Here is a 25,276-nt window from a genome sequence, read left to right on the forward strand (position 1 = left end):
GAAGGAAAGCAAAGATAAAATATCTAAGGAAAGAAGGGTTGGGAAAGGCTTGGACGTACTCAAGAAAGAGAGAGAGCTCACACATACTGGGTCCTTTGTCATAACGGTTTTTATCTGTTTTTCCAAAGGTAAGGATTTTAAAGGAAGTCTCAGGGGAGGCTCTCAGTAGAACTTCCATCAGCTTTCTAAGTATGTCATTCAGAGTCATGGTCTCTACTGATTGGTCAGTTTTTATTTTTGTTTGTTTTTTGTATTTTTCCGAAGTGAGAAGTGGGGAGGCAGTTAGACCCCCGCATGTGCCCAACCAGGATCCACCCGGCATGCCCACCAAGGGGCGATGCTTTGCCCATCTGGAGCATTGCTCCATTTCGGTGGGAGCCATTCTAGGGCCTGAGGCGAGGCCATGAAGCCATCCTCAGCGCCTGAGCCAACTTTGCTCCAATGGAGCGGGAGGGGAAGAGAGAGATAGAGAGGAAGGAGAGAGGGAGAGAAAGGAGAGAGGGAAGGGTAGAGAAGCAGAATGGTGCTTCTGTGTGCCCTGACTGGGAATCGAACCCGAGACTTCCAACATGCCCAGCCGATGCTCTACTGCTGAGCCAACTGGCTAGGGCTGATTGGTCAGCTTTAAGGTAGGAGGTCATTAGTCATTCCATTTGGTCCTGATATCAGCAATGGTGTCACTTTGTCTGGTTTTGCTGCTTTTCTCGGTCTAGAGCTGAAACAACTGAGGCCTAAAAGTCATCTCTAGTTTGACCAAAACTCTGTCTCTGTGGTCAATCGGCCTGAGGCTTTGTTCCTAAAATTATTTATTGTGGGTCAGAACCTCATTGTCCTGAGGGCTTAATGCTTAAGGGAGTGGTCATGCATAAGTTTGTATGGGAACCACATGAGGCTATTCTCCAGCCACCTTGTTTCTCCTCAAGGAGGTTAAACCACATAACTAGCTATATGAAAGGTCGGGGGTCTAAACCACATGATGAGCAATATACGAGGGGAGGAAACTCACCCTAAGGGCTATGTCATAGACTGTAATAATTGTTCTCAGTTTTGCTTGTTGCTAGGCACCTGGGACTTTCTGCCCTGGTGGCATTCTGTACCTGGCCTACTATTGTTTTTGCTTTGCTTACACCTAACTGTCTACTCTACCAGAATGACGTGGTCACAGAAAAGTAACTGTTGGAAAACTCACTTAGAGTCAAGGAAACATTAGCTGCCTCAGAAGAGGTTAGCTCCATGATTGAATTGAGGATAATATGACACCCTCCTGTGTTGGAACTGGAGGCTTGCTCCCTTTAGTAGGTTATTGGGCTTCTGGTGCAGCACTGTCATAGACAACAACCAGCAAAATTGAGCAGTTATAACTGCCCCCAAGGATCTGCTCCTCTCTTCTAGGCTGTGAGTGTAGAAAATCAAGAGTGAAGTGTGGGGCCCAGTGGTATGCTTTTGCTTCTCTGTTTAGCATGTTGGAAGGATCTTGGGGAGGCTGCTGGCATAGCTTTTAGGAGACTCCAGAAGTACTGAGGATCTTTCCAAGGTGCTTGGGTCCCCTCTCTGCTCTCTGTGTACTGTAGCTTCAGAGTGTAGCCTGTGATGGGCCCGATGCTGGGTAACTATGTGCAGCCTCCAGCTTGGCCCCTTGCCTCAGGTGAGTAGCTTTATTGCTGGGTCAGTGGTAAAGGATACCAGCTTTGTTTCTGCATTTCTTGGACTGTTCCTAAGGGTTGGAGTGGGGAGTGGGAATAAGTTCATGTTTGAATGATTGAAATTCCAAGTCAGCAGTCCTTATCACAAACAGTTAAGGTCATATGGATTTTAGAAACCAAAAATTTTTTTTAATTTTACAGAGGCAATACAGTGCATTTGGAGTATTTTACATATACTGCCAGTCAATCTGGGTCAGCACCCATCATCAAAATGCATTATTTCTATGGAAAATGTATGAATAGTCACCATAAGTGTAATAAAGTCTGTTAATTGCCTCAGCTCAGGTCAAGTCATGCTTTACTGCCAAATTAGCTTTGGAAAAACAAAAACAAAACAAAACAAAACAAAAACCAAACCTTGAGAGCTTTTTAGATTTGGTGATGGCCGATAAAGGATTGTGGACCTGTACTTGTCATTGGTTTTGCGCTTTTAATCAAATTGATCCACAGGAGGAATGGGCCATTCTCAAAGGCTGTTTCCTTGGAGGGCTCTGTGATGAGGTGTTGCGCAGGGATGCGCTCCTGCTGGCTCGCCTTTCAAGATCCTTTCTCTTTCCTGTTCTTCCTTGTCTTCCTCTTGGCAGGGATTCAAGTGTCTTTTCTGACAGTGTTTTTCCTTTTAGTACATTTCTTTTTGAATGTAGACTCTAAGAGAACTTAAGAACCAAAATGCTAAAGAATATACACATAAAAAAGCCAAACAAGTCAATAATCTGTATTAATAAATGGTCACAAGCAGACAATCTGTATTACTAAATGGTCACAAGATGGAAACACATATTGTTGATTTTATAATCAACACCATTAAATCACTGTAGGTGAAACAACTCCACAAACATGGGTTTCTTTTTCTTTTATCTTTTTTTTTAAATCAGTTTTTAGTCCTGCTGAATGTCTCTGACATTAGGCCCAGGTCAAACATTCAGCTTATCTGGCCGCCAGGAGTGGTTGAATGTCCTGGGTGTTTGTAATATGTGCAGATTCCTGAAGTCCTAGACTCTGGACTCAGCATTCTTAATGGAGGAGCCCAGTAATGTGCATGTTTATTAAGCAATCTGCAAAGTTTCTTTGTTCCTCTGGACTCTGGAGAACCAGTGTTTGGGTGAAGATCAAAGTGCCACAGCTTTGAAGGCTGTAATCCAGGCCTAGGTCAAACAAAGTAGGATGGGACTGATTTGTCTCTTAGGACAAGGTTCTTTTTGTTTGGTTTGACCTGGATGGAGACTAGAAGAATAAAATTACTAAGTCATGCTTAGAAACAAAACAATCCAGTGTAGGGGAGGAAAAATAATTTTCCTTCTACCCTTCTAGGTTTTGGGCTGAGGTGCCCTTGTTATAAAAGATACATTAACAAGAGAATAACAAAAAGATGTTGAATAGCCTGACCTGTGGTGGCGCAGTGGATAAAGCGTCGACCTGGAAATGCTGAGGTCGCCGGTACGAAACCCTGGGCTTGCCTGGTCAAGGCACATATGGGAGTTGATGCTTCCAGCTCCTCCCCACCTTCTCTCTCGGTCTCTCTCTCCTCTCTCTCTCTCTCTCCCTTTCTCTCTCCTCTCTAAAATGAATTTAAAAAAAAGATGTTGAATAAAATGTCTACCTCTGGTGCACATGGGAGAGACCCAGAAAAACTGAGTCAACTCCCTGAAATGGGTTAAGCCATCACCTTTAATACCATCTCTGCCTAAAGGTAAAAGAGTTTGGGAAAGGAGGGAGCAAGTTATGGGCTGTTACCAGGAAAAGCACAGTAAGCAAGACTAAAGTTGCTATGCAGGACTTAATGTAAGTCCTTGCCTTCTACATGTAAGAGCTTCTAGAGATTTAGTCATTCTCTTTCTGGTACTGAGGAGAAAACCTTAAGAATGGAGATTTGCCTTATTAACATAAATGTCTCATAAAATGGTAACTTCTCAGTTTTCAAAGCTTTTCTAGTGTCTGCTATTTCTTAAAAATAATCAGCTGAATATAATCCGTATGCCAAAGAGAGAGATATTGGCAAAGCAAATTCTGTAACCTTTCAAAATCAATGGGAGGTAGAAAGCCTATGGGTAGCAATATTGATAGGGTTGCACAAAGAATACAGGATACCTAGTTAAATGTGAATTTCAGATAAACATTGAATAATGTTCTGATATAAGTATAACCTAGATACTACATAGAACATACCTATACTAAAGCATCATCCATTGTTTATATGAAATTCACACTTAACTGGGCACCCTGTATTTTTATGAACTCTGAATGCAGGTATTGATTAACCCACCTTCCCTCATGGGACATGAACCAGGTGGCATTTGTGTACTTGTTCTATGCTCAGAATCTATTTGCACTTGTCTCGGGTTGAAAGCTTCTGAGACTTGCTACTGGTCTTATATTGAAGTTCAAGTGTTGGAAAATTGAGTCTGGTTCCAGAGGTTAAGAGGAAGTGTTCCATGTTGTCGGGGTGGGGTTTTATATTGAGTGCGACACTTGAATCTATGTTAATAAATTAAAATTTTAATTGAAAAAGAGGAACTACTCCAGAGGCTAACAGGGCCTAAGAAATGTTTTCTTCATCTCTTACCCTCCCCCCAGCAATTACTCCCTCATTCTCTATGTCTGTCCTCCATCTCATCTCCTCTCTCTCTCTCTCTCTCTCTCTCTCTCTCTCTCTCACACACACACACACACACACACACACACACACACACACACGTATGTACAAACACAGATGTGTATGGAAAACCGCCTGCTTGCCTTTTTCATTTTTATACTACATTTTCTGTGTTAGAGTTTTGTTATATTTACTAGTAGTGATAGTAGTAACATTGTCTCACTACTTCTAGCATTTCTTTTAATAATTATATTCTTTTTCCATTGCAGATTTTTCTCCTGGCTTGTCCTCCATGTCCGGGAGCTATCGTCATCTTCAAGTAAGGGAAAATTGTTTTTTGATCTGTTGTCACTGCTATTCAGACTGTTTTGTCTGTTTGATAATCTAGGATGATGAGCCCCTTGCTGTGAACCCCTTGGGCCTGCACCATGTTGTCTCTGGGCATCCCAAGAGACGAAAGTCTTTAAGGGCCCAGTGAAACAAGGATATGTTGTATGTAGAGATTTGGCTTTTGTCAATCTCTGACAAATCCTTTTTAGCTATTCCTTGTGGTGGTGGTTTATGGCCAAGGCATACTCTCTTGGAAGTTTGCTGCCTTCCTAAACTTTCGTGAGAGCAAGCTGGGGGCCAGACATCTTCCCTCATATCAAGAATCTCTTCATTGTGGTCCTGCTGCTCCGCTGAGGCTATGTCTTCACTTTGAAGTCCTTTGTTCTTCTGTTTTGATGTTTTTTATTTCCCTTTAAATTTAAAGTATGTAGAGAAAAATATCACCTTATTACTTACGAGTCCTGGCGTTCTTCAAAATAGCAAATATTAAATCCATTAAAGTGTATTACAGGAAAATCGTGTTTATCTGAAGACAAGTTTGCTCTTATATAAAATTTTCAAGAGTCCCGGAACTCTCATTGTAACCGTGAGTCGTAACCATCTTGTTTATGAAGCCTTTTGTTAGAGTTGCTGATGAGAAGCCAAATTGACCAGATTAATTTTATCTCTCTTCTCCTTCGCTGGCCCCCATTTTGGAGCTGTTCCTGAGCAGTGGAATGGCCACAGGCCAGAGGGAAGGGGCAGGAAGTAAAGAGCCCAGAAGATCCTTGGATAATTGAGAGTGGTGTAAATGGCTTTCTGATTTAGTTAAGTCATTAAAGTGTTAGGTAGGGGAAAATATACCCTATTTTCTGTTTCAAATAGCTTCTTGGAATAGCCGTTAGTCTTGGTTTGGTGAGTAACTCTGCTGGATGAGGGGTAGTAATGGATCCTGATTTCGTGTATTTCCTACTTGCGCAGCTCCTACAGGGAAGGGGTGTTAACCCTGTTGCCTCCCTGATTTTCCAAAATGGGCTCTTTTTTTTTTTTTTAGTGTAATGTTTCCAAAGTGCCATGCATTAGTTTTATTTCATCATTATGAAAGTAACAGTTCTCATTAGAGAAAATGCAGAGGCCCATAAAGAAGAAAATGAACACCTTTAATCCTGTCATCAAAAGATACTTTTGGGTTATTTTCTTTCTTTTTTTAATAAGCAGAGATCCTCTTTAGGGCTTTTACTGTCTCTTTTCTAAATTTTATTTTATATGTACATTTTATACATAAAATACATAAATATGATTGCTAGATTTACCTTCTTATAGTGGTCCTTTTTTTTTTCTTTTCCTTATTTTGTTGGGCTTCTTCGTCTCTCTCTCTGTGCCATCCTTGCGTACTACCCAGCAAGTATGTACCCTTCCATATTTTTTTTCATGCTTGTGTGTGCGCGCACACACGCACACCCACACACAGGTTATTGCTGCTCATTATTTTACAAAAGTAGAATTTTATGTATAATTTAATGTATCTTTCCTTTTTCACTCAACAGTATCTCATGGAAATCTATCAATTCCTATTCATTTAGCTCTTACTCTTTTAATTTTCTTTCTTTTTTTTTTTTTTTTTCATTTTTCTGAAGCTAGAAACAGGGAGAGACAGTCAGACAGACTCCCGCATGCGCCCGACCGGGATCCACCCGGCACGCCCACCAGGGGCGACGCTCTGCCCACCAGGGGGCGATGCTCTGCCCATCCTGGGTGTCGCCATGTTGCGACCAGAGCCACTCTAGCGCCTGGGGCAGAGGCCATAGAGCCATCCCCAGCGCCCGGGCCATCTTTGCTCCAATGGAGCCTTGGCTGCGGGAGGGGAAGAGAGAGACAGAGAGGGAAAGCGCGGCGGAGGGGTGGAGAAGCAAATGGGCGCTTCTCCTGTGTGCCCTGGCCGGGAATCGAACCCGGGTCCTCCGCACGCTAGGCCGACACTCTACCGCTGAGCCAACCGGCCAGGGCCGCTCTTACTCTTTTAAAACAAGGGTGCAGAATAGTTTATAGAGGTGCAACTACTTATGTAGCCATTCTCCTATTATTGAACATTTGTATTCGTTCTTTCCAGATTTCTGCTACTATAATCAATGCCAAAATAAACATCATTGTGAATATGCCCTTATTTACTGGTGCTTTCTATATATGTATTTGTGCCCGTGTGCACACACACACACATATGAATTTTTTATAAAATTGTATATACATTTGTTAACATGTATGTCCATATTGATTTACAAAAATCAGCTGTTATAATTTATTTTTGTATATAATATAGATTATTCTTTTCTTCATATCCTTACCAGCATAAGGTGTTATGGTTCTTTTATAATTTTCACAAATTAATGGATTAATGTCTTTGGCTACTAATGTATTTTATTATTATATCATACTTTTTTGTTCAATTAAATTTGCTTTTTGAATTTTGTTCATATTATTTGCCCTTTTTATAGGTTTTTTTAAAATTTGTATATCCTCTTTGAATATTTTTTTATATTGGCCCTTTGTCTATCATTGTCATAGATAATCTCTCCCAAATCTGTATGTATTGGGTTTGCTTATGATACATTTTTTCATATAATTTTTTTCCTTTTTTTTTTTTTTTTTTTTTTTTTCAGGGACAGAGAGAGAGTCAGAGAGAGGGATAGATAGGGTCAGACAGACAGGAACGGAGAGAGAGATGAGAAGCATCAATCATCAGTTTTTCGTTGCGACACCTTAGTTGTTCATTGATTGCTTTCTCATATGTGCCTTGACCGCGGGCCTGCAGCAGACCGAGTAACCCCTTGCTTGAGCCAGTGACCTTGGGTCCAAGCTGGTAAGCTTTTTTGCTCAAGCCAGATGAGCCCGCTCAAGCTGGCAACCTCGGGGGTCTTGAACCTGGGTCCTCCGCATCCCAGTCCGATGCTCTATCCACTGCGCCACCACCTGGTCAGGCTTTTTTACTTTTTTGTATCCAAATATGACTCTTTCATTGTGTAGGTTTTGGCTTCCAGTCTGGATTAAGACTGTTTTTTTAAAGGTGGACAACTAGTTATGGGAGCATAATATATTGAATAATCCCTACTTTTCCCTGTGACCTGATCTACCATCTTTGTCATGTCATAAACCTTTTTTAAATTGAATTTATTGGGGTGACATAAAATAGTAAAATTATATAGGTTGCAAGTATACAATTCTATAATACATCAAATCTATACCGTGTGTTCACCGTAAAAGGACAAGTCTCCTTCCGTCTCCATTTAACCCCTACCCTCTTCTGCTCCCTCCCACCCATTTCCCTCTGGGAATCACCATACTGCTGTCAGATTATGAGGTTTTTGGGTTTTGTTTTTTGGCTCAAACCCTTCACCTTTTTCACCGAGCACCCAGCCCCTACCCTTCTGCCAGCTGCCAGTCTGTTCTCTGTATCTATGATTGTTTCCATCTTGTTTGTTATTTATTTCCTTTATTTCATTCATTAGATTCCAAATATAAGTGAAATTATTGCTATTTTTCTCTCTCTGGCTGGCTTATTTCACTTAACATAATACTTTTCAGGTCCATCCATGCTGTCAGAAAGGTAAGATTTCTTTGTTTTTTTTACAGCTGAGTAGTATTCCATTGTGTAAATGTACCGCAGCTTTTTTATCCACTCATCTACTGATGAGCACCTGGGCTGCTTCCAAATCTTGGCTATTGTAAACAATGTTGCAGTGAACATCAGGGTACATACATTCATTTGAATTAGTGTTTCAGGTTTGTTCAGATATATTCCCCAAAATGGAATCCCTGGGTCATAAAGCAGTTCCATTTTTATTTTTTTGAGGTAATAGCATAATGATTTCCACAGTAGTTGCACCAGTCTGCATTCCCACCAACACTGCAGGAGGGTTCCCATTATTTCACATCCTCACCAACACTTGTTCTTTGTTCATCTGTTGATGAGTGCCATTCTGACAGCTGTGAGGTTCTTATTGTGGTTTAATTTGCATTTTTCTGATGATTAGTGATGTTCAGTGTCTTTTCACATGTTTATTGGCCATCTGTATGTCCTCTTTAGAGAAGTGTTTATTCAGATCCTTCACCCATTTTTTTTTTTTTTTGTATTTTTCTGAAGCTGGAAATGGGGAGAGACAGTCAGACAGACTCCCGCATGTGCCCGACCGGGATCCACCCGGCACGCCCACCAGGGGCCACGCTCTGCCCACCAGGGGGTGATGCTCTGCCCCTCCGGGGCATCGCTTTGTTGCAACCAGAGCCACTCTAGCGCCTGGGGCAGAGGCCAAGGAGCCATCCCCAGCACCCGGGCCATCTTTGCTCCAATGGAGCCTCAGCTGCGGGAGGGGAAGAGAGAGACAGAGAGGAAGGAGAGGAGGAGGGGTGGAGAAGCAGATGGGCACTTCTCCTGTGTGCCCTGGCCGGGAATCAAACCCAGGACCCCTGCACGCCAGGCCGATGCTCTACCACTGAGCCAACCGGCCAGGGCCCCTTCACCCATTTTTTTAATTCAATTGTTTTATTTTGATGTTGAGTTGTTTAAATTCTTTATAGGCTTTGGATATTAATCCCTTATCACATGTATCATTGGCGATTATGTTCTCCCATTTAATGGGTTGTCTTTTCATTTTGTTGATGGTTTCCTGGGCTGTGCAACTACTTTTTACTTTGATGTAGTTCCATTTATTTATTTTATGTTTTGGTTCCCTTGTCTAACGAGTTATATCAGAAAAAATATTGTTACTAGAACTGTCCAAGATTTTACTGCCTGTTTTTTCTAGGATTTTTATGGTTTCAAGTCTAACATATAAGCCTTTAATCAATTTTGAGTTTATTCTTGTGTATGGTATAAGAAGTTGGTCTAGTTTTATTTTTTGCATTTATCTGTCCAATTTTGCCGACACTATTAATAAATAAACTATCTTTACCCCATTGTATGTTCTTGCCCCCTTTGTCAAATATTAATTGACCATAAAGGTGTAGATTTACTTATTGGCTGTCTGTTATGTTTCATTGACTTATATTTCTGTTTTGATGCCAGTACCAAGCTGTTTTGATAGAAGGTAGCATGATTCCCTCAAATTTGTTCTTCTTTCTCATGGTTGCTGTTGTTATTCAGGGTCTTTTGTGGTTCCATATCAATTTTTGGAACATTTATTCTAGTTTTATGAAATATGCCATTGGTTTCTTGATAGGAATTGCATTGAAGCTATAGATTGCTTTGGGTAGTATGAACATTTTAATGATATTAATTCTTCAATCCATGAACACAGTATATACTTCCACTTGTTATCTTCTTCGATTTCTTTCTTCAGTGTCATATAATTATTCTTGGTTAAATTTGTTCTGAGTTCTTTTTTATGCAGTTGTAAGTGGGATTGTTTTCTTAGTTTCACTTTCATTATTGATGTATAAAAATGCAACTGATTTCTGGATATTTATTTTGTATCTTGCTACTTTCCTGAATTCATTTATCAGTCCTAGAATTTTTTGGAGGAATCTTTATGGTTTTCTATACAGTATCATTGCATCTGCTATTAATGATAGTGTTTCTTTCTCCTTTGGATGCCTTTTATTACCTCTTTTTGTCTGATTGCTGTGGCTAGGACTTCCAGTACTATGTTGAATAAGAGTGGTGAAAGGGGGCACCCCTACCTTGTTTCCTATCTTAAGGGAAACACCTAGTTTTGATCACTGAGTATGATGTTTACTGTGGTTTGTGATATATGACCTTTATTAACCTTTATTATGTTGAGGTATGTACCCTAACTTTGGTGAGAGTGTTTTTCATAAATGGGTGCTAAATTTATTCAAATGTGTTTCTCTGCATCTATTAATATGATCATATGATTTTTATCTTTCATTTTGTTTATGTAGCATATCACATTGATGATTGATTTGTGGCTCTTGTACCAATCTTATATCCCAGAATAAATCTCACTTGATCATCTTTTAAGATCTTTTTAATGTATTGCTGGGTCTGGTTTGCTAATATTTTGTTGAGAACTTTAGCATCTATGTTGCCATCACAGATAATAGCCTATAATTTTTTTGTAGTGTCTTTATTTGGTTTTGAATTTAGGATAATGCTGGCCTCATAAAATGAGCGTGGGAGTTTTTCTACCTCTTGAATATTTTGAAATAGTTTGAGAATAAGTGTTAGTTTTTCTTTAAAGGTTTGGTAAAATTCTCCTGTGAAGCCATCTGGTGCAGGACTTTTGTTTGTTGGGAGCTTTTTGATTACTGCTTAAAGTTCACTAGCTGTAATCTATCTATAGGCAGTCCCCAGGTTACGAACGAGATAGGTTCTATAGGTCTGTTTTTAGGTTGAACTTGTATGTAAGTTGGAACAGCTAGATTTACCTATTAAATGCAACTTAGGCACATTTGTCTTAACATAGTATTTATTTTTACCTTCTGTGCATATAAATACTTAAACATTTTCAAAGACAACCTTAAAAAATCTTGAATGATGATTGACTTCTTGGAGAGGATGAGACTGTGTTAGAGTCAGGGTTTGATTCTGCTGCTGGAGTCAGTTTCCTGAAGTTGGCATCAAGGGAGGTTTGGACAGAGCTTTTTTTTTCTCATCATAAATGGTCATGTAGCTTCTCAGGCCTTCAGTAACTGTACAGTAGACTTTGGTGAACCTCTCTGTATCAGGAGAGGTTCCTCTAAATTTGCCATTCCTGCTACAATGAGACAAAAATATCAGGTAACTTTTCTGTAGAGAACATTTTTGGTTCTGGGGTTTCTAGGTTCCTATTTCCTTCCCTAAATGCTATCATGTGCTGCTCTAGTTCCTTAAGGTCTTCATTGGTTAGTTCTTTGACATGGGAGTTGAGTAACTTTATATTATTTTCACTGATGTCCAAATGCAGTTGATTACCAATAGCCCTTATGATGCTCCATTCTAAGTACAAGTCTTATGTATGTTGGATGTTTGTAACTCGGGGACATACTGTATTCAGATTTTCTGATTCTTCCTGATTCAGCTCTGGAAGATTATCTATTTTTAGGAATTCATCAATTTTGTCCAGATTGTTCTATTTTTGGCATATAGTTGTTCATAATATTTTCTTTTATCTTTTTCCTTCTCTTGGTGTCAGTTGTTACTTCTCTTTCATTTCTGATTTCATTTATTTGGATCCTCTTTTTTTCTTGATGAATTATTTTAAAGTTTGTCAGTCTTGTTGATCTTTTCAAAAAACCAGCTCTTGGTTTCATTGATATTTTGTATTTTTTTTAAGGATCTATTTTGTTTTATTTCCACTCTGATTTTTATTAATTCATTTCTTCACACTTTGGGCTTCATTGTTTTGTTTTTATTTCCTTTAAGTATAAAGTTAGATTGTTAAGAGATTTTTCTTGTTCCTTGAGGTAGGCCTATAGTGCTATAGATTTCCCTCTTAGGACTTTTTTTTTGCTATTTCTTATAAATTTTGAGTTGTTTATTCTCATATTTATTTCTTCCAAGGTATCTTTTGATTTGCTCCTTCATCCCATTGTTAACTCATTCATTGACTAGTAACATGTTATTTAGTCTCCGTATCTTCTTTTTTTTTTTCAGTTTTTTTCTTATGCTTGATTTTTAGTTTCATACCATTGTAAGTAGAGAAAATGCTTGATATGATTTCAGTCCTTTAAAATTTATTGAAACTTGTTTTTAGTCCTAACATGTGGCCTATTCTAGAAAATATTCCATGTGCACTTGAAAAGAATATATATTCTACTGCTTTGGGGTAAAATGCTCTGAAGATATCAATTACATCTCTCTCATATAGTGTTTCATTTAAGACCACTGTTTTCTTGTTGATTTTCTCTCTGTAAAATCTATCCATTGATGTGAATGGCGTGTTAAAAATCCCCTACTATTACCATGTAACTGTTGATCTTATCCTATATGTGCAGAAAGATTTGCTTTATATATTTAGGTGCTTCTTTTTTGGGTGCATATATGTTTACAAGGGTTATATCCTCTTGTTGGATTGGTGTCTTTATCATTTATTAGCGTCCTTCTTTGTTTCCTACTATAGCTTTATTTTAAAGTCTGCTTTGTTAGATATATTCTAGCTCTTTTTTTTTTCATTTTCCATTTATATGAAGTATCTATATCTATCCCTTTACTTTTAGGTTGTGTGTATCTCTTGTTCTGAGGTATATCTCTTGTAGACAGCATATATATGGGTCTTGTTTTCTTATTCATTTGAGGTGTACCCTATGTCTTTTGATTGGAGCATTTAAGTCAGTCACATTTAAAGTTATTGATAGGTGTGTATTTATTGTTATTTTATTCTTTTAGCTATGTTCCTGTTGTTTTCTTTTTCTTTTCCTTTTTTTTTTTCTTCTTGTAGAAGATCCTTTAACATTCCTTGTTATACTGGTTTGGTGGTAATAGACTATTTATTATTATTATTATTATTATTATTATTATTTTGTCTGAAAAGCTCTTTATTTCTCTTTTAGTTTTTAATGATAGCCTTGCTGGGTAGGTAGTCTTTGTTGTAGGTTCTTGCTTTTTATCACTTTGAATATTTCATACCAATCTCTTCTGGCCTGAAATGTTTTTGTTGAGAAATCAGCTGACAGTCTTTTTTTTTTTTTTTTTTTCTATGACAGACAGGGACAGACAGACCAGAACGGAGAGAGATGGGGAGCATCAACTCATAGTTGCAGCACCTTAGTTGTTCATCGATTGGTTTCTCATATGTGCCTTGACTGGGGTTAGAGGGGGCGAGGCTCCAGCCTAACCAGTGACCCCTAGCTCAAGCCAGTGACCTATGGGCTTAAGCTTGCAACCATGAGGTTATTAAGTCTGTGATCACATGGCTCAAGCCAGAGATTCTGTGCTCAAGCTGGTGAGCCCACACTCAAGCCAGATGAGCCTGTGCTCAAGCTGGCGATTTCTTGGTTTCAAACCTGGGTTCTCAGCATACCAGGCTGACTGTCGATCCACTCTGCCACTGCCTGGGCAGGCCAACTGACTGTCTTATGTGAGCTCCCTTATGGGTAACTGTCTTTCTCTTGCTGCTTTTAAGATTCTCTCTTTGTCTTTTACTTTTGCCTTTTATTAATAATGTGTCTTGGTGTGGGCCTCTTTGGTATCATCTTGTTTGGGACTCTCTGCACTTCCTAGACTGGCATGTCTATTTTCTTCATCAGGTACGGGAAATTTTTAGTCATTATTTTTTCAAATAAGTTCTTGATTCTTGCTCTTTCTCTTCTCTTTCTGGTACCCTTATGAGGGTGTTGTTATGCTCCATGTTGTCCCAGAGGTCCTTTAAACTGTCCTAATTTTCTTAAATTTTTTTTGACAGAGACTGAGAGAGTCAGAGAGAGGGACAGATAGGGACAGACAGACAGGAAGGGAGAGAGATGAGAAGCATCCATTCTTCTTTGTAGCTCCTTAGTTGTTCAGTGATTACTTTCTCATATGTGCATTGACCAAGAGGCTACAGCAGAGCGAATGACCCCTTGCTCAAACCAGTGATCTTGGACTTAAGCCAGTGAACTTGGTCTTCAAGCCAATGACCTTTGGGCTCAAGGTAGTGACCATGGGGTCACGTCTATGATCCCACGCTCAAACCAGCGACCCTGCGCTCAAGCTGGTGAGTCCATGCTCAAGCCAGATGAGTCTACACTTAAGCCGGTGACCTTGGGGTTTCGAACCTGGGTCTTCCCCATCCCAGTTTGATGCTCTTTCTGCTGCGCCACCGCCTGGTCAGGCCTCTTAATTTTTTAATTAATCAATTTTATTTTGCTACTCTGCTGGGTGGTATTTTTTGGTACCTTGTGTTCCAAATTATTGAGTCAGTTCTCTGCTTCAGCCATTCTACTGCTTATTCCTCCTAGTATATTCTCCATTGCTGAGTGGTTCCTTTTTATGGCTTCTATGTCTTTTTTCATGCTGTTCAACTTCTTGCTAAGTTCCCTGAGAATCCTTATTGCCATTTTTTGAACTCCAGATCTGATAAATTGTTTGCTTCCATTTCATTTAGCTCTTTTTCTGGAGAATTTGCTTTTTCTTTCATTTGGTACATGCTTGTCTCCAAATTTTGGCTGCTTTTTTGTGTTTCTATGTTTTAGATAAATCTGCTACAATTTGCCATCTTGGTAGGGTGGCTTTATGCAGTAGGTATTCTGTGGGACCCAGTGGCACAGTCTCCTTGATTATCTGAGTCAGGTGCTCCAGAAATATCCCTTGTGAATGTTATATAGGCCCTCTTGTTATAATTGAGTCTTGGTTAGTATTGGTACACGGGATTGAACTTGAAGCTGGCTGACTGTGAGGACGGCCCTGACCACTTTGTACAAGCTGCTGTGCAGGTCCTGCCTACATGAACCAAATTCACGTAACAGGGTCAGGTGCCTGATGAGATCTCCCTTTGGATATGCCACATTTAAAGCTAATTGGATCCTGCTCTGATGTTTTTTGAAGCTGGCCCTGGGGGTATTGGTTCTGGGGGGCCTCTTGGGTGGGACTCTGTTGCAGGCCAATATCAGATGCTCCCTATGACTGGCCCTGGGCAAGTTGTTTTGAACTCAAAGGAATGCAAAGTTTGTGGCTGCCTCTTCTGGGCCTGGGTGTGCACAAGGAGTACCAAACCATGTGCCAAGGTCAGATTTTACAAGCACCAGGTCCAGGGGCAGGTCAGCAAAAGTTTCAAGGCACCACGAGGTCTACCTTGGCCTGCCTCCACCTTCTGGCTGCCTGCTAGGCTTAGTCACTGAAAGAGCCTCTGGCAGAACTCAAGCTGTATGTGGTAGGTTCTTAAGGATTGACCAATTAGGGATGATTAGCATTCACCTCACCGATACAGATTTTTGACTGATACAGGTTCAGAATTGGTGCCAGTGCTGGGCCTGAGGCCCCTTAGCAAATGTCCCAGGGTATAACTGCCACCCACTGGGTACTTGGGCACCTTTGTAGTGGGGCAGGGTTTCAGGGTGTTATCAGGATGAGGCCAGCAGAGTTTATCAGGCACAAAGAAACCAATATTTGGCCATGAGAAGGGAGGTCTCTGCACAGGTCAGGCATGCAAGGGATAAATGCCCCCATTCCTAGAGCCACACAACTGTGTCCTGGATTTTCCAGGAACCTGATCTCTGCAGGGCTGGTCTGCCAGGAGTTTGGAGAGTAGGGTTAGTCAGTCTCCTGTAAGGGGGAGGTGCCTGTAAGGCTTGATGGGAGGTGCAGTGTAGCCCCTGCCCCATAGCCATACTACTTAGTCTTTCCTGGGTTCTGTCCGGACCTCAGCAGGGTGAAGCCATCAGGATTTGATAGGGTGCGGTCCCTGGGAGCCCAGAGAGCGGGGCTAGCAGATGTCCCGTGAGGGACTGGTGCCAGTCAGGTTCAGGTGAAAGTTGAGGAAGTGGCCCTCAACTCAAAATTACACAACTCAATCACTGACACTCCCCAAGTTTTCTCAGTTCTCTACATCTCTGCCCCAGGCAGCTGACTCCTCCACTAGGTGTGAGCCCCGCAGGGTGGTGTGACTAGGAGTCCAAAGTGTGTGGATATTGCATTCCTCCAGGGTGATGCTGTATGGCGGGCTGTGCCGCACTTAAGAAAGATGACACCTGTCTGGCCTGTGGTGGTACAGTGGCTAGAACACTGACCTGGAATGTTGAGGTCACTGGTTCAAAACCCTGGGCTTGCCCTGTCAAGGCACATATAACAAGCAACCAATGAACAGCTAGGGTGAAGCAAATAGCTCTCATCCTTCCTCCCTATAAAATCAATTAATAAAATCTTTAAAAAAAAGAAAAAAGATGGCACATGTGTGGGAGAATGACTTAGCACAGATATTGTGGTAGCTGTTCCTTCAGCTCTTTTGTCACGTGACTGTAGTCCACTCTGCCCTCCCTATGCCAGAGCCCAGGCAGGGGGCTGCAAATGAGATTTTTTGTGTTGGTTTTTCAAGAGGGCTCCTGGGTTTCTAGCAGTCTCTCGTCTCTTTCTGGTAGACAGAGTCCCTGCTAATTTTAACAGCCAGACGTAATGTGGACACTTCTTTCTGACTCTGGTGCTCGGTGCTGGGAAGCTTAACTTGAGGTTGAGACCCCACACTTCTCAGGGGGAATCCTCACAGCTGAGATATCTGCCCAGAATGTCAACTGTTGCTTGTAGGAGCCAGGCCAGTCCTATTTGCGTCTCTGTTCCTTCCTTCCAGTCTGGAACACGACTTCTTCTGTAAATCCTTGGCTCTCAGACTTCTCTTCAGCTATTCTTCAGCTGGTTGATTATTCAGGTTGATTACTCTATATTTTAGCTGTAATTCCAGTTTGATCCTGGGAGGATGTAAGTGTAATATCTGCTGACTATACCAGCATCTTGGATCCTTGTAAACTTTTTATATATTAGTATACATTTATGACTTCTCTACTCTGTTTCATTTATTTGTCTACTGTTTACACAGATCATATTGGTTTGATTATATTAGCTAGAAAAATAATTCTCTTGGCTATTTTTTGGCATTTTTTTTACATACAACTTCAGATCATTTTCATTCAAACAGTCCGCCCATTGGGATTCTAACTAGAATTGCATTAAATTTATATTTCAGCTTTATGAAAATTGATTTTTAAAATATATAGTTATTTTATCTAATAAATGGTAATTCCCCCTTTACTTAGATGTTGTTTTATGTCTTTCAATTACATTTATCCTTATAAGTTGACTGCATGACTTTTTAAAATTTTTAAAAATTTTTCTGAAGTGAGAAGCAGGGAGGCAGAGAGACAGACTCCCGCATACGCCTGATCAGGATCCACCTGGCATGCCCATCTGAGGCATCGCTCTGTTGCAACTGGAACCATTCTGGCACCTAAGGCGGTGGCCATGGAGCCATCCTCAGTGCCCGGGTCAACTTTGCTCCAATGAAGCCTTGTCTGTGGGAGAAGAAGAGAGAGATAGAGAGAAAGGAGAAGTGGAAGGATGGAGAAGCATATGGACGCTTCTCCTGTGTGCCCTGGCTGGGAATCGAACCGGGGACTTCCATAGGCCAGGCCGATGCTCTACCACTGAGCCAACCGGCCAGGGCTACATGACATTTTTGATACAGATTTTGTTAAATAATTAATAGCTTTCCTTTTCCCATTTTTCATTATAAACTGAACATTTTTGTTCTTTCTATTCCTAAGTGCTTCATTTTAGAATAGAGAAAGGTTATTGAATTAAAAAAAAAAAAACCAATTCAATCTCTAGCTGTCTTATCAAAGTCTCTTGTTTATATTAGTAATTTTTTTCTTTTTTTCACCTTTTTTCACTTGTTATTTCAGTTATTTTGTTTTCTTATGTTTCTACATTTGTAAGATATTCAACCCACAGAGTTAAATAATAGTGCTGGGGGATTACTCTGTCTAAAACCGATTTTCAATTGAAATGTTTTCTGTGTTCCTCAATATTTGTGGGTGGCATCTGTAAGATAGCCTATTATATTTAAATACTTTGCACAGTTACTTGGAAATATTTTAAAAGGCAATGGTTGCTTTATTTTGTCAAATGCTTTTTCAGTGTTTGCTTATTGTGTCTTTTTCATTTTTGTTTTTGATACGATTTGTGTTGATAGACACATTATTGGAATAAACCCTGCAATCCTAGTTTATTACTATTTTGATAAACTGCTGGATTCTATTCATCAGTCTTTTATTTAGAACTTTGCCTTGGTGCTCATAAGACAGGTATTTTTTTCATCATGGTTAAGGGTTAAAATTATGGTGGCTATGTATACTGAACTGCAGAATGTGCCTTCTTTTTCTCTGGCCTGAAATACTTGAATTACCCTTAAAAAAGTATATGTTTTTTTAAAGATCAGATAAAACTTAATATGAAATACATCTGGTCTTAGTGTCTTTTTCATTTAGTAGACCTTTTATTTACCTTTCCAATGTCCTCTATGTTGAATCTTTTTGGGTCAGTTTTAGTCATAATGTATTTTGCTGTGAAATGACCCATGTATTGAAAGTTTACAAATTTGTTGTCGTGCATTTAGTTGAGCATGTATTGTCTTCTTAATTTATAATTTTAAAATGTATCTTCTCACTTATAGCCATGTCTTCTTTCTTAAGCTTTATCTGTTATGTTTTTTGTGTTTTCTCTCTTATATTTTATATTTTAATCATGTTAATAAGCACTTTATTTTTGGTTGCTTTCTAGAACCTGGTTTTGGATGTATATTTTTTTTTTACTTTGTTATTTTCATGTATTTTTTTACTTAATTTTTAGATTTTTTATCTTTATTGATTTTTCTCTTCTTGTTTTTTCTTATCTTTTAAGATGTATATTTGCTCCTTTATTTTGTCTTCTTTAATTATAGTTTTTAAAATTTTTATTTTACTGATTTTAGAGAGAAGAAGGGAGAGAAACAGAAACACCCACGTGTTTCTGTATGTGCCATGACTGGGGATTGAACCAGCATCCTTTGCGTATTGGGTTGACACTCTAACCAACCGAGCTATGCAGCCAGGGCTAATTATAGGTTTTTATTCTGCTTTGCTCACTTAATGATAAGTTTTCCCCGTTTTATTACAAATATATTGTGTGCATCATTTTAATTAAGCTTTTTATTGTGTGATAACTATATAACAATATCATACTATATCATTTTATTGTATCATATAATAATATGGATTTAGTTACAAGAAAAATACAAAGAGATCTCTTATACCCTTTACCTAATTTCCTCTAGTAGGTCTTGCAAAATTATAATACAATATCACAACCAGGATGTTGACATTGATACAGTCAAGGTACTGAACTGTTCTATCACTGTGTGAATCTTTCCTGTTGCCCTTTCATAACCACATCCATTATCTTCCCAGATAATCCTCTCTCTAACCCAGGGGTCTCAAACTCAACTCAGCATGTGGGCCGCAGAGCAAGATCACAGCCGTTCGGCGGGCCGCACTAGGTCTACAAAAGGCAACTGTTACGCAACACTTTTCAGTGTCACAAAACGACCAGAAACTGTAGTTCGTGGATTAGTCTGTGGGCCGCACAAAATTGTTCGGCGGGCCGCATGCGGCCCGCGGGCCGCGAGTTTGAGACCTCTGCCTAACCCCTGGCAACTAATCTGTTCTTCATGTCTGTAAGTTTGTTGTTTCAAGAATATTATGTAAATGGAACCATATAGTATGACACCTTTAGGATTACCTTTTTTAAATTAGCATAATTCCTTGGAGATTCATCTAAGTTTTTACCAGACATAATTTTTATGAGTGCATATTATTCCATTGTATACAAATATCAATACAATGTAAAGTTAAAAATCAGTATTTTAGAAAGTAGACAGCTCTTAAAAAACTCCACCTGAGAACATATTCGACAATATGTCTGATAAGGGGTTAATAACCAAAATTTATAAAGAACTTGTAAAACTCAACACCAGGAAGACAAACAATCCAATCTAAAAATGGGCAAAAGAAATGAATAGACACTTCTCCAAAGAGGACACACAGATGGCCAATAGGCATATGAAAAAATGCTCAACATCACTATCATTAGAGAAATGCAAATTAAAACCACAATGAGATACCACCTCACAACAGTCAGAATGGCGCTCATCACCAAAACAACACAGAATAAGTGCTGGCTAGGATGTGGAGAAAAGGGAACCCTCCTGCACTGCTGGTGGGAATGCACTGGTGCAGCCACTGTGGAAAACAGTTTGGAGATTCTTCAAAAAATTAAAAATTGAACTGCCTTTTGACCCAGCTATCCCACTTTTAGGAATATACCCCAAGAACACCAAAGTACTGTTTGAAAAGAAAAAATGCACCCCCATGTTTATGGCAGCATTGTTCACAATAGTGAAGATCTGGAAACACCTCAAGTGTCCATCAGTGGACGAGTGGATTAAAAAGCAGTGGTACATACAGTGGTACCCTGAGATACGAATTTAATTTGTTCTGTAACCGAGCTCGTAAGTCAGTCAACTCGTGTATCAAACTGCTGATACTGGACCCATGTGCCAATGCGCCAACTAGCGGCAACTTCCCGAATCACAACTCGTATCTCGGAATTTCGCTTGGATCTCCAACAATAATATGAACTGAGTCGCATCTCATATCTTAAAATATTTGTATGTTGGTCTGTTTGTATCTCAAGGTACCACTGTATAAACAATGGAATACTACATGGCCATGAGCAAGAAGGAAATCTTACCTTTTGCGACAACATGGATGGACTTGGAAACTATTATGTTAAGTGAAATAAGCCAGGCAGAAAAAGAAAAATATCATATGACCTCACTCATTTGAGGAATCCAAGGAACAATGTAAACTGAGCAACAGAATTGAAATGGAGAGATCAAAGGACCAGAGGAAAAGAGGACAGAAGGGAAGGGGGGAGGGCGGTATGAGGAGGGGGCAAAAGAGATGTTGAGGGGAATACGGGGGAGGGGGATGCACTCGGGGTAACACTAGAATCTATGTAAACACAATAAATTAAAATCAATTAAAAAAAGCACCTTACAATTGTATAGCTTGTTACTGTTTTCAAAGCAATTGGTCTTAAATGTTCTCGTTTAATCCTTTAAATAATGCTGTGAAATAAGGAAAACATTATCCATATTACAAAAGAAAGCTGTTGGGGCTAAGAGATATTAAATTATTTGGCGAAAATTACAGAGTGGTAGAGGCAGGGTTCTCATTCTTCCTTTTCCTGCTGATGCACATAATCAGGGTTACTGTGTTCCTAGGCACAGCTGGAATCACTTACCCTGTATTATCTGATTTAATTCTTCCAACAAAACTATGTGGAAGGTACAAATTGTATCCCCAGTTAGAGAAGAAAACAGTTTCAGAAAATTTTAGTGATGTAACATGGCTGATAATTGAAGCAGTTGGGATTTGAGCCAATGTCTTTGTGACTCCAGAGCCAGTCCTCCTAATCACAACTTTATGTTGCTTAAGTGAATATTTTCTGCTATTTTATTTTTACTTAAAGGGTTAAAACCACAAAAACATCCTATTTAAAATTTCCTAAATCTCAATGTAGGCACTCCTGTGGTCTTTATGCCAGTGTGTTCTGTGAGTTCACCGATGATCACTGTATACTTGTCTCTTGATGTTCTGTTCTGTTCTGTCTTGTTTTGTTTTGTTTTTATTGGCCCTTTACTGAACTGGCCATGCATGAATTTGTCTGCTTCCCAGCTAAGCAGAGGCTGGCGAGTTCTTCATGGTGGCATGCCTAGTCACTGCAGGAAAGGGGTATGATGTGCCCAGCAGTCTTCATGCCCCATGCTAGGCAGGGGCTGGCAATTTTCTTTGGAGTGGGCTTGGGATAGGCTTCTCCACAGGGTCCTCATGGCACTCTTGACAAGAAAGAAAGACCATTCCCCAGTGTTCTGGCTGGCTCCCAATGTGCTTCATTTATGTACCCTGTAGTTGGCACGTGATTTGCTAAGTGGAAAGCATGCATTCATAACACGAAGCTAAGATTGGAGGGGATTCTGCCTGGTCCACCACTACAGCAACCTTGGGCATGGTACTCTTTTGAAATTTTTAAAAATTTATTTATTTTTTGAGAGAGAGACAGAGACAGAAGAGAGATCTGTTGTACCACTTATTTATACATTCATTGGTTGATTCTTGTATGTGCCCTGACTGGGGATCAAATCCACAGTCTTGGCCTATCAGAACGATGCTCTACCCAACTGAGCTACCGAGCCACGGTGGGCATGGTGCTCTTTTGATCTGTAATAGCTCTGAATCTTAAATTCCAGGCTGGCTGCTTTCAACCTCTGAAGGCCTCTTACCCTTCCTGTTCTGGGCTTCTCTTCAGTAGATGCTGGCATAGCAGCACCAGAATTGCTTGTTTGTTGCGTCTGCACATGCAGCACTGTCCTGTGTCCGTTTGAATCTGAGCCATCTTCTTTTTATTTATTTGGCTATTTTGAGTGGTTCTTTACTGAAGAGCTATCTATCAGCACCCTCAATATCTAAGCCACATAATTATTTTCCTCACTTAGGTGTAACTGAAATCAATATGTTCTTAGAAACCATTCTGTGTTTCCTGCTATTAACTGAAAAAAAGTTACCCGTCTAATATGGTTTCTTTAGATATTGGGTATGCATTTATGGTAACATCTAGTGTATTAAGTGGAAGGAAATTAAAAATGGTGGAAGTACAGTCTAGATAAAAATATCTAATCCACCTGAAAATTTTAGCCAAAACTGGCTTTATTGGCTAAAATTATAATAGATTAGGTCATATAAATATTTGAATAACTATAAGTAATATTTAATTCATGGAACATTTTATTTTTATTTTATTTTTTTAGTGAGTGAGTAAGAGAGACAGACAGGCAGGAAGGTAGAGAGAGATGAGAAGCAACAACTCTTCATTGCAGCTCCTTAGTCTCCTTAGTTGTTCATTGATTGCTTTCTCATATGTGCCTTGACCGGGGAGCTGCAGCAGAGTCAGTGGTCCCTTGCTCAAGCCAGCGACCCCAGTGACCTTGGCCTTGAAACCAGCGGCCTTTGAGCTCAAGCCAGCGACCATGGGGTCATGTCTATGATCCTACGCTCAAGCCGGTGACTCTGTGCTTAAGCTGGTGAGCCTGCGTTCAAGCTGAGGACCTTGGTGTTCGAACATTGAGTCCTCAGCATCCCGGGCTGATGCTCTATCCTTTAACCCATGAAACATTTTGTTGATGGATGGAATTGTAATATAATTTATATTTAATCTTTATGGTTTAGAAATTTATATTTATGCCTTAAGATGAATTTTAAAATGGAAACCTATTCTTAAATTTTAGCTAAAGGTGGGCAAGCTAAAGATAGAAGAAGAAAATAACTCAGTTTTCTTTGCACATTTAAACACTTTAATTCACATTACTGGGATATTCAAGGAGAAAGCATGTCTGGAAATTGTGAGGAGATCAGAGATGTCACTGGTTTGAAGAACTAGCCCTTCTTAAGCAAGCAGGATACCCAGACGCTCTGATTGAGACATGTTTTCAGTGAGATACTTTAGCATACCCAAGAAGGTCCTAAACTTCTGTTATTTCTGAGTAGCTTAGAAACATCTTCGCTAAGTAAGTGATACTTAGCATCCAAGCAAAAATTGACCACTTCTTCAGAGATTAAAAAAAAAATAGTTACCTCTCACAATTACCTTTAGCAAACATGCCCAGTCCCATAATATGAACTAACCTTCCTCACTGGTTCTTAATAAATAAGATTCCCTTTTGCAAACCTAAGGGAGAGGAAAGGGTGGTGTAGCAGTGTAGCCAGTTACTCCCCAGTTCCCCCACATCTCCCTTGTGTCTTCTTTATTTTTCCCTGCTTGCCTTTTTCCTCACTTTTTTTTCCCCTTCACATTTTATTATAGAAAATTCCGCCTGACCAGGTAGTGGCACTGTGAATAGAGTGTTGCCCTGGGATGCAGAGAACCCAGGTTCAAAACCTGAGGTCACGGGCTTGAGCAAGAGCTCATCAGCTTTAGCATGGGGTGGCTGGCTTAAGCGTGGGATCAGAGACATGACCCCACGGTCGCTGGCTTGATCCCAATGTCACTGGCTTGAGCAAGGGGCCACTGGCTCAGTTAGAGCCCCTCAGTCAAGGCACATATGAAAAAGCACTCAATGAACAACTGAGGTTACACAATGAAGAATTGATGCTTCTCATCTCTCTCCCTTCCTGTCTGTCTGTCCATCCATCCCAGTCTAACCCTCTCTCTCTCTTTCTCTTGCTAAAAAAAAAGTTCCAAACACATACATGTTATTCTTATTACTCATTATATTTTTTAATCTGTGAATTTCACTTCATGTTCTCTGCCGACTTTTTTTTTTTTTTTTTTGTATTTTTCTGAAGTTGGAAACGGGGAGGCAGTCAGACAGACTCCCGCATGCGCCCAACCGGGATCCACCTGGCATGCCCACCAGGGGGTGATGCTCTGCTCATCTGGGCTGTCGCTCTGCCGCAATCAGAGCCATTCTGGCGCCTGGGGCAGAGGCCACAGAGCCATCCTCAGTGCCCAGGCAAACTTTGCTCCAATGGAACCTTGGCTGCGGGAGGGGAAGAGAGAGACAGAGAGGAAGGAGAGGGGGAGGGGTGGAGAAGCAGATGGACGCTTCTCCTGTGTGCCCTGGCCGGGAATCGAACCCGGGACTCCCGCACGCCAGGCTGATGCTCTACCACTGAGCTAACCAGCCAGGGCTCTGCCAACTTTTTATATAGGGGTATTGCCCTCCTCGTTGATCTCCATGAATTGATCTATATGTGACGAGTGTTAATTTTTGTCACCTTTGCAGTAAATGTTTCCCCCAGAATCCTTTCTAACTTGTAAATAATGCCGTGCTCGAACCAGTCGAGCCCCTGGCTGTGAGAGGGAAAGAGAGGAGGCTGGAGAGGGGGGAAGAGAGCAGGGAGAAGAGAGAGGGGGAGAGAGAGTGAGGAGGGAAGGGGAGAGGGAAGAGAGGTGAAGCAGATGGTTGCTTCTCTTGTGTGCCCCGACTGGGGATTGAACCTGGGACGTCTGCATGCTGAGCCGACACTACCCAATGAGCCAACTGGCCAGGGCAGTTGTGGTTTTCATTAGAAGTTCTTTATAATGTTAAGGAATTTATATTCTTAAATTCTACGTATTTATTTAAAAATCAGAATTGTTGCTGAATTTACCTAATGATTTTTGAGACTGCTGAGAGGT

The 25,276-nt window shown here is 40.2% G+C and overlaps 1 protein-coding gene across 7 annotated transcripts in view; it reads left to right on the forward strand.

Annotated features, from left to right (window-relative positions):
* Positions 1-25,276, forward strand: part of TMEM164 (transmembrane protein 164) — a 193,897-nt gene that overhangs the window by 80,766 nt on the left and 87,855 nt on the right. For 5 of the 7 annotated variants that reach the window (XM_066357507.1, XM_066357501.1, XM_066357502.1 and 2 more), the window contains one exon: positions 4,566-4,615. The exons of the other annotated variants lie outside the window; for them this stretch is intronic. Coding sequence is in view for 3 of the 5 variants with exons in the window: in XM_066357501.1 (XP_066213598.1) it covers positions 4,566-4,615 (50 nt within the window). In the remaining 2 variants the exon portion in view is untranslated. The remainder of the gene's footprint in view (positions 1-4,565; positions 4,616-25,276) is intronic. 7 annotated transcript variants of the gene reach the window in all.

Source organism: Saccopteryx leptura, chromosome X (assembly GCF_036850995.1).
Source record: "Saccopteryx leptura isolate mSacLep1 chromosome X, mSacLep1_pri_phased_curated, whole genome shotgun sequence".
NCBI classification, from domain to species: Eukaryota; Metazoa; Chordata; class Mammalia; order Chiroptera; family Emballonuridae; genus Saccopteryx; species Saccopteryx leptura.